General features: G+C 31.7%; 1 protein-coding gene across 1 annotated transcript; it reads left to right on the top strand.

Annotated features, from left to right (window-relative positions):
- The first annotated feature begins 1660 nt into the window (after positions 1 to 1660).
- LOC125875946 (terpene synthase 16) lies at positions 1661 to 6420 on the top strand. Its single transcript, XM_049557021.1, has 7 exons — positions 1661 to 1777; positions 1860 to 2127; positions 4189 to 4564; positions 4718 to 4936; positions 5023 to 5161; positions 5532 to 5780; positions 6124 to 6420. The coding sequence occupies exons 1-7, from the start codon at positions 1661 to 1663 to the stop codon at positions 6418 to 6420; spliced, it is 1665 nt and encodes a 554-aa protein (XP_049412978.1).
- Positions 6421 to 10061: the final 3641 nt, after the last annotated feature.

Raw genomic sequence — 10061 nt, forward strand, 5'->3', positions numbered from 1 at the left:
AAAAAATATTAAATGGTGAAATACACGTGTCAAGTGTGTGTGTTTCATCACAAGACATATGCCTGATAATTACATTTCAGGGAGGAAATAATTCAACTTTAAAATAGTTCAGGTGGGTAATAGGACCCCCGTGAAGTATAAGTATGTAGTTGGAAATCCGGTAATAGGCTGGGAGTTCATTTGGTCATTTTCTCTTTAGTTTAATAAAGAAAAAAAGGTTTGATATACTCCTCAATTTTATGATTCAGATCTGATTACCCTTTTGTTACAGAAGTAGCTCACATATGATCTACTGTTACACAAATGACCTAGATATACCCTTTTAGTTTAATAGGAGTAAAAAAAATTTTTTACTCATTTTTTCCCGTAACGTTTATCATAGATGCCCCATTCTTTCACTCATTAAATTGTTTTCTTTATTTTTTTTTGTTCTTTCAGTCAGACTTTTTTCTTTTTCTTTTTTATATTTTTACACTAAAATGATATTAAATAAAAATAAAAATAAAGAACTCAAATAATAATAAATAAAATAGATTTATAAGAGAGGTATTAAAAACATAAATTAATTATTGAATCAAAGAAGTAAAAAAATAAAATCAAATTGTACGTTTGTCTTCTTGTTGTTATGGGTAGATGGACAATATTGTCAATTTTGTAAAGCCATAAGGCCACTTTACAGAACCCCTAAAGCATTATAAATAGGAATGGTGTCATCATACTTTAGTGTATAATTTTTCTAATATAAGTTGAAGAAAACTTTAATTTGCAACTTGACAATAGAGCCAACATCATTATAACTTATAAGGTATGCCCTATTTTTTATTTTTTATATTGAGATCATTTTACTCATTACTACATTATATAAGACTCTACGGCAAGCATCTCTTTGTCAATATTATTGCTTGCCGATCAAGGGACATTTTTGGTATTATCAGAATCTAGCGCTTTCACTATCTTGTACCAGCTGCTGTCATAATTATATTATTGCTCTATTGGGCAAAAAAGTCAAAATATTTTTGTGTATTTACTCATCTGTCCTTTGAGAAAAAGTATTGTACCACTGTTACTCTGATTAATGGATCCTACTTGATACTTTTTGCTACGCGCCCTATATTTTTTTTACTTCATAAAGTACTACTTTATGTTAAAATGTTTACTACACCCGTTCCTTATGCAATTCTTTTAAATTGATTCATCCAATAAAGTGGGGCATTAAAATTTTGTTTCAATAGCTTCAAGTGTTTTTGTACTTAATAAAATAAAAGAATTGAAAAGGAACAAAGAAAGTACAATATATTAAACAAGTGGAGTACTACTAATTTTTTCTTCTTACAAAGTTAGTAGTAGTAATTAGTATGGATAGTCGATATGTTTAAAATTACATATATAGAGAAAAATATACAGGGGATAGTAATCCTAATTAATTAGTAGTAGTAGAGATAATCCTAAACTACTCACAGTAAATAGTAAGTTAATGAAACCTTTGCCTCCATGGTTTTTGTGTTACACGGATTCAAATTATGTCAATACGTAGTTTTTTTTAATCTATATATGTAGTATAATTTTCTCTAATACAAAGTTTTTGACCTAACTCATGTTTGTTCAAAATTTGGTTGATATATTTCCTTTACCAAACAGTTTTTGTAACTCCCTCTAAAAAATGGAGTTGTGCACACAAACCATTCCAACGGATCATGAGGTTAAAATTACACGTCGCGTTGGTAGTCATCATCCTACTGTCTGGGGAGACCATTTTTTTGCCTATGCTAATCTCCCGGTAAATAAAAAAATATTTTTTATATCGTCAATATACGGAACAAATTCATATGATCATGAGTAACATACTAATTCTCAAATAGGGAGCCAATGAGGGGGAAGAGAAGCAACATGAAGACCTAAAAGAAGAAGTGAGAAAGATGCTAGTGATGGCTCCTTCAAATTCTTTGGAAAAACTTGAACTCGTCAACACAATCCAATGTCTTGGTGTAGCTTATCATTTTGAACGTGAGATTGAGGAAGCATTGAGTTACATGTGCACTCATTATGAAGAATATTTGATTGGTGACCTTCATGCTATTGCTCTATGCTTCCGATTACTTAGGCAACAAGGTTATTATGTCTCATGTGGTAAGTATCATTCAATATATAAACGGATGAAAAAAATTAATTCATGAAAATATGATCTATCTAATCTGTCAAAAGTATTTATGGAAAAGGGCCTAAAATATCTTTGAACTATTGGAAATGTACAAAACTATCATAAATCCACCTATTGGCTCCCAAATACCCCTGACATCCACCTATTAGCTTCCAAATACTTTGTCATCCACCTTTGAGTCCAATATTGACCACTTTTATAGCAGATTATTTAAATAATTTTTTTTAAATACGAAGTGACCATCTATTGGTAACAATTTAATTACTAAAATTAATTTGAGAATGTTGGAAGAGGAAGTGAAATGTTGAGAATGAAGGGTGTATTTGTTTTAGTCGGTGGGGTGTAATTTGGGGCAGGTATAGTTAATTTGGGTCGGGTGTAGTTAATTTGGGCCGAATATAATTAGTAATGGGTGAATTTATAAATTAATTTAAGTAATTAAATTGTATCCAATAGATGATCGTCACATATTTTTAAAAAACTTATTTAAATTCTTTAAATGATAATCCGTTATAAAATAGGTTAATAGATATATGACAAAGGTGGGGTGGGGTATTTGGGAGTCAATAGGTGGATGGAAGGTAGTTTTGTACAATTTCCAATAGTTCAAGGGTATTTTAGACTCTTTTCCGAAGTATTTATTCTTTACTCTTTAAGAAATCCTATAATCCAAAAATAATGTATGTAATAAAGATAATATGTATGTATATCTACTATTCTCATGAGACATGCAACCATTGAAAATAATAAGAAGTAAGGGAGTGATTGGTAGGAAGGAATTACAATTGTTCTCATGTTTGGTTGGTTTAAATATTTTGGAAAATGTTTTTCAAATGGACTTATTTCCCTCGTATTAAAGGAAAATGACTACCCTACATAAAATATGTAAAACATTTTTCAAAACTCTCTTTCAACCTCACCACTTGATCTGATCCAACCCGAGACCTAGGATCAAACCTCAACCTCGAGCACGCCTTTTGAATTTTGATCCCTACTTGATAATGTACCTTGACTTGAGACACAACTCTCAGGTCACAGTCGAAAATAATTTAGGGTCAAGGTTGAATCCTAGGTTGGACTTGGGAGTTAGGCCCCGAGTCAGAATCAAGAGTTGAGTTTCGAATTGAGGTTAGGATCGAGAGTCGGGTTCCATATCGAGCTCAAATCTAGGATATCAAGTCAGAATTAGGTCATGAGTCACATCTTAGGTTAGAGTCGGGCTCTAAAGTCAGGTTTTGGCTTGGGAGTTAGGTCTCAAGTCGAGGTCAAAAGTAAGCTACCAAGTTAGGATTCGGGTCTCAAGTCATGAGTTTGGTTTGGGGATAGAGTCTATAGTTGGGTTATAGGTCTCATCCGAGATCCAGGTCATGAATCAAAGTCATGAGTCCCGAGTCTAGGGTCAAGGTTAAAAGTTGGGTCCAAAGTCAAGGTTGGGAGTGGGGTCCTAGGTCAAGGTCTGGACCTAGATTAAAGGTTGGGAGTTAGGTCAGAGTCGTATTCCGAGTTGAGTCCCATGTTAGGTTGGGATTCGAATTTCGAGGTCGGGAGTTGGATGCTTGGTTAGGGTTCAAAATCGAGTCTCGGGACCCAACTCCCAATTTCCACCACAAATTTAATTCTTGACCTTGACCTTGAGTTGAGACCCAACTACTGATCATGACCCCAACCTAGGACCCGACCCTGACTATCCACTCTTGACCCCTGACCTCGACCCAAGATCCAACTACCTACCCCTACTCGACCAAAGATCCAACCTCGACTCAAAGCTTAACCTGATCCTGACCCACACTCGAGGTCTGTGTCCGTGTTAAAGGGTGAGGATCATGATACCAAACTCACCCTAAATGTCATATTTAAATAAGATGTAAAGCTTTAAAACCATCAAAAGTTCCAAATGAAATTGTGAAAGTAGTCAAACATGTATCATTTACGTAGAATATTGCATACATTGATCACCGAAACTTGTATGCTTATTGATCGATCCAGAATGTTTTCTTTCACTTGTTCATAATATATATTTTTTGAAGCAGATGCTTATAAGAAGTTCATTGACGATCAAGGAAATTTCAAGAAAGAATTGGTTAACGACGTGCATGGAATGTTGAGCTTGTATGAGGCAGCACAATTCAGAGTACACGGCGAAGAAATTCTAGATGAAGCACTAAATTTCACCAACACTCAATTAAAACTAATTTTGCCTAAATTGAGTAATTTCCCACTTGCACAACAAGTCGCTAACGCACTCAAGTTTCCAATTAGAGATGGTGTTGTGAGGGTAGAAGCAAGGAAATACATATCATTTTACCAACAAAATCAAAATCACAATCAAGTCTTACTAAACTTTGCCAAATTAGACTTCAATATCTTGCAAAGATTGCATAAAAAAGAGCTATCTGATATCTCAAGGTAACTAGTCATTCACCTTAATCTTTGGTCAATGTTAAAAAACTTACTTAATGAGTCTTTATATTATGTTCCAACTTCAAATTTGAGTATATATATATATATATATATATATATATATGACGTGCCTACTAAAGAAACGCGGAATTTTCATAGGTGGTGGAAAGAATTGAAAATAGTGAAGACATTTCCTTATGTAAGAGACAGATTGACAGAGGCTTACTTCTGGAGTTTAGGCATCAACTTTGAACCTCAGTATAGCATTGTGAGGAAAATATTAACAAAAAACATATACATGCTTACTCTTATTGATGACACATACGATATTTATGGGACACTAGATGAACTTATTCTATTCACAGAGGCAATTGAAAGGTAATAATTCTTTTTGTTATGTTGTAAATATATATTGATAGTTTACAACTTTTTTTTTTTATAATTGCTCTTTTATATATATGTAGGTGGAATATTGATGCTTCCGAACATTTACCATCATATATGAAGATTATTTACTGTGGTCTTCTAGATGTTTACGATGAAATTGAGAAAGAGTTGGCAGATGAAAACAAGTCATTTCTAGTCAACTATTCCATAATAGAGGTAGGTACTTATAATAAATTAGCAAATAACATATACTTAAATTGATTAACAACTATTATTTTATTTTATTTTTCTAGATGAAAAAGGTGGTGAGGGCTTACTTTCAAGAGGCAAAATGGTATTATGGTAAGACAGTACCNTATATGTAGGTGGAATATTGATGCTTCCGAACAATTACCATCAAATATGAAGATTATTTACTGTGGTCTTCTAGATGTTTACGATGAAATTGAGAAAGACTTGGCAGATGAAAACAAGTCATTTCTAGTCAACTATTCCATAATAGAGGTAGGTACTTATAAATAAATTAGCAAATAATTAACATATACTTAAATTGATTAACAACTATTATTTTATTTTATTTTTCTAGATGAAAAAGGTGGTGAGGGCTTACTTTCAAGAGGCAAAATGGTATTATGGTAAGACAGTACCAAAAATGGAACAATACATGAAGAATGGAATTTCAACAAGTGCTTACGCACAATTAGTAGCTACTTCATGGTTAAGCATGAGAAATGTAGCAACTAAAGATGCATTTGATTGGATAGCAAATGAACCTCCAATACTTGTTGCTTCTTCTCTCATTGGAAGATTAATCAATGATCTTGCATCACATGAGGTATACATATATAATTTTTTAAATTTATTTACACTAATAATTATTTTATATTATCAGTATATGTTAACTTGTTACATTATATCGAATATCACACATATTTCACTAATAGACCCTTTATCTTACTAGACACTATAATTTTAATCGATGCCTACTTAGTAAACACCATATGCATACAGAATCAATTGTATAAATTTCCTTTTTAAATTATTTTTCAATTTTTTTCTTTTCAACAAAGAAAATATCCATATCTTCTTTTTTCAGAATACCCTCACTTGCTAGTTGCTATCATTTTCTAATTTTGTATCCCTATCTTTGTATCTAATTTGTTTTTTATTCATATTAGGAAGAACAAAAACGAGGAGATGCACCTTCTAGTGTTGAATGCTATATGAATGAATATGGTGTTACAAAGGAGGAAGCACACATAAAAATAAGAGATATAATAGAAAATTGTTGGAAGGATTTAAATGAAGAACACTTCAAAGTGAATGGGGCTATTATACCAAGGGTTTTGCTCATGTGTATAACTAATATGAGGAGAGCAGTTGACTTCTTATATAAAGATGAAGATGCTTATACTTTTTCCAAAAATAACTTGAAAGATGTCATTTATAGGATACTTATTGATCCTATTATATAGACTGATGATACTTTCTCGAATAATTATGTATTAATTAAGTAATGTTTGGGGTTTGAACCATTTCTTTGGAAATTAAGAAGTTACTTTTTGTATCCTTATCTTCTACTCTGGCCGAATTATACAAATTGATACATCTTGTAGAAATGGAATGTCAAATTTTAGTTTTTTTAAAAAAAAAGTTTGAATAATAGAATTTGATTGTTGAATTTAATAACTTGATATTAATTCTTAACATTCAGAGGCCAAAGATGTTAAGAAAACAAAACATTCCTACTGATAAGACTTGTACTCCCAACAAACAGCTGCCTCCAAAAACTCAAATCTAAAATGAAAGAATAAAAGATGTCTTACTTCTGTTAGTCGCGATTGACATTTTTTTCCAGCTTATGATTTTTACTTTTTTTTTTTTACTTATTTCAATTTAGTGCTTCTTATCTTCTACCTAGACTTAGTCAATTTTAGTTGCTTAAATTTCTGAAGTTAGTGATCCTTTAATGGTTGTTAGTGACACATGCTTTTATTCAATTTGTCATCCACTTTGTAAGTGGCTACTAGATAGGAAATGGCTAGCTAGGTTTTTTCCTTGTATAAATTTACTATTTCTGCAAATTAATGAATAGCTGGAATTTCATAAGTTTACTCTATTTTTTTATTGGCTAAATGGTCTGATGGACCCTTATATATGCATGAGTTGTATTGTAGACGCTTCTACTTAATCATTTGTCAATTGATCTCTTAAATTCAATACAACTCAGAATTATAATCCCTTTTTGACAGTTGATCAAGCTTATGTGGTTACTTAATTATTGAATTGGAACAAATGTGTGATTTCACGCATAGAAAGCGCGTAAACATAGAATTTTTAGACTAAAATTAATTAAAAGAAAAATAAAAATAAATAAAAAGACAAGAAAAAATTAAATAATTTTCTCAATTTTTTCTTCTTTTCCCCAGCCCTCCCCATTTCTATTTTCCTTTTGACCTTCACCCTCCCCGTTCTTCCCCAGTTAATCCTCCATTTCTCTCCCTTTCTCCCCTTTCCCACTCCTCCCCGATTTCTTTTTCTCTTTCTCTTTTTCCTCCGAATTATAAATGGAATGGTCAAGATATGAGAATGATAATGAGGAATGAAAAAAATCATAAAATACACAAATTAATATGGTAGTTTTAAATCTACACTTACTTGTAGATATATAATCAAAGTGCTAAATAATTTTTATTTGTCTTTCTTTTTATTTTTATGGGGTAAGGTGACCAAGACCCAGTAGCTTTGGCTACTGAAGAGTAATTATTGAATGTCTTTGTGAAATTAGATAAAGTGTTGTATAAATTTGTGTATAAATATTAGGGCATATTGAAGTATTTTAATGATGCTTGTTGGCATCAATGGAGAAAAGAGATTTATAATGGTTGGACAAGGAACAAAGATGGAAGAATGGAGTGAAAAAGAAAAAAAAATTAAAATAATTAATAATAAGTGATGTGTCTGTCATACACAATCTGATGTGGATGATGATGTGTTACTTTTATTGAGCGCTTGAAGTTCACCCAAAGCTAAAGGTGTTAAAATGATAAGTTTCGTTGAGTTTAAGAGTTTAGTAGACAAATGATTAAGTAGAAAGGTTCAGAATACAAACTTATACAAGTATAAGAATCCACCAGAATCTTTTCCCTTTTTTATTCTTCAATTCAGTTTTTAGAGTGTTTCTGTTTTAACAACTTAGAGTTCAATTTCATATACAGTTACAAAATTTGTCCACTAATATATAATTTAGAGTTCAATTACTAAACAAGAAATCTTTCTTTTCTTTCTAGCCGAGGGTATATAAAAAACGACCTCTCTACCCCACAAAGGTAGGGGAGGCATGCCTATATTGTACCCTCCCCAGACCCCACTTGTGGGATTTCAAATAGTTCAAATATATAAAAATATGAGCGCGTGCACACAACCACATAACATAGATTTAATCAAATAGAAAACTCCTCAAGAAGAGAAATAGTGTGCAAAAACAAGATTCACAAATATAATAATGTTCAATAGCTTAGTGATCTGAATGTAGCCTGGAGTCTACCATAACATTTTTACCGAAAATATGTCAGATAGAAATGTCTGTCTTTTGTAGGTACACAATCAATCGACTCGTGAACTAGGAAAAGTGCAGACGTTTCACTTCCTCCTCAAGTCTTTGCAACAATCTAAATCCAAGGTCTGATCTTGCTTTTGCAACAATTTCAAATATTTGAACCACTGGGGAAAATATTTGATAAGTCAAAATCAAAAAAATAAAATAATGGATAAACTTGACCAAGAAATACATGCCTAAGTATTATTATAAAAGAAAAGTAACATACAACCATTCAAAAGAAGTAGATTTAAAATTTAACGAAAGAAAGGTACTTCATTAGTAAATGTTGATTGGTATAAGAGAGATGTAACCATGTGAGATCGAAAGTAGCAAACAAAATATGCAATAATATTATTCTCTTACAGTAAGTCGACTGTAAACATAAATGTTATTTTTGTTTAGCTACCGGGCCAATAGTGGATAATTCTTCAATTACGAGAGTCCAGATTCGAGGCAGACAACTCCCCAGTTCACTGCCCTACAAAAGGTAAATCTAACTCCGTTCTATTTATGACTCGAGATCATGCTTTAGATTTCTTAAGTATTGCAAAATATTTCTGATGTTTGTTAGTTTATTTGTACAGTAAATCTTAAGTAGCATGCTATATATAAAACAAATATGTTGGACTATTCTGTTTGTTTGTTTTATCTTTGTTGGTACCTTTCTTCAAAAGATCTTTAGATTATGTGTTTGTGGAATTTTTGACCAAAGTAAGCCATTATTTAAATCAATTCACCAATTTAGTATATTTTTTTGAAATTCTACAAAAGTAGTATAAACGTATTTGGCAGTAACGTTTTAGGTATTATTTTATTAAAAAATATTAATGGCAAAAAAACAAATTTCTGACAGACTAATCAAGCATAAAATGTTACTGTCAAATATGCTTTATTAATTCGTTACTCACAGAAACATTTTAAGGCTAAAACATTATCAACAACAACGACTCTTTAGAATCCAATTGTGCCCACCTTATAATGCTAAAACGTTACCGATCGATTGTATTGACAATTTTTACTCCATTGATTACTGCATGCCACCATACACCTTATTGTTAAATTATCACTTGTAGTATTTACCAAGTACTTATTCCTCTTTCCAAGACTTCCTTTTCTTATTAGATTTTTAATTTTTTTATCTAGTCAAAATTAAGGATTAACATGACCAAGTTCTATATTTTCCATCATCAGCCTTAGCTTGCCTTTGAAAACCTGTAGGTCTAAATGACTTCAAGTAAGTATTTGCTCATATAGGGTGTGTTTGGTACGAAGGAAAACATTTTTCGGAAAATGTTTTTCAATTTTCTCATGTTTGGTTGGGTTAAATGTTTTGGAAAATGTTTTCCAAATCAACTCATTTTCCTCAAATTTAACGAAAATGACTTCCCTTCAAAACTTAAGGAAAACATTTTCCATAACTCTCTTCCAACTTCCAATTAAAAAAAAAATTGTTGAAAAAATCAATTTATTTTGTCCCTACCCTCAATCAGCCCCCCAACCAACACCCACCCCCCC

Source organism: Solanum stenotomum, chromosome 9 (genome assembly GCF_019186545.1).
Source record: "Solanum stenotomum isolate F172 chromosome 9, ASM1918654v1, whole genome shotgun sequence".
In the NCBI taxonomy this organism is placed as follows: Eukaryota; Viridiplantae; Streptophyta; class Magnoliopsida; order Solanales; family Solanaceae; genus Solanum; species Solanum stenotomum.

Excerpts from the sequence above, each read along its gene's own strand:
- LOC125875946 (XM_049557021.1), top strand. The coding sequence starts at position 1,661 with ATGGAGTTGTGCACACAAACCATTCCAACGGATCATGAGGTTAAAATT. Across the intron at positions 1,778-1,859 it reads TTGCCTATGCTAATCTCCCG|GGAGCCAATGAGGGGGAAGA; the intron begins GTAAATAAAAAA and ends ATTCTCAAATAG. Across the intron at positions 5,162-5,531 it reads TCAACTATTCCATAATAGAG|ATGAAAAAGGTGGTGAGGGC; the intron begins GTAGGTACTTAT and ends TTATTTTTCTAG.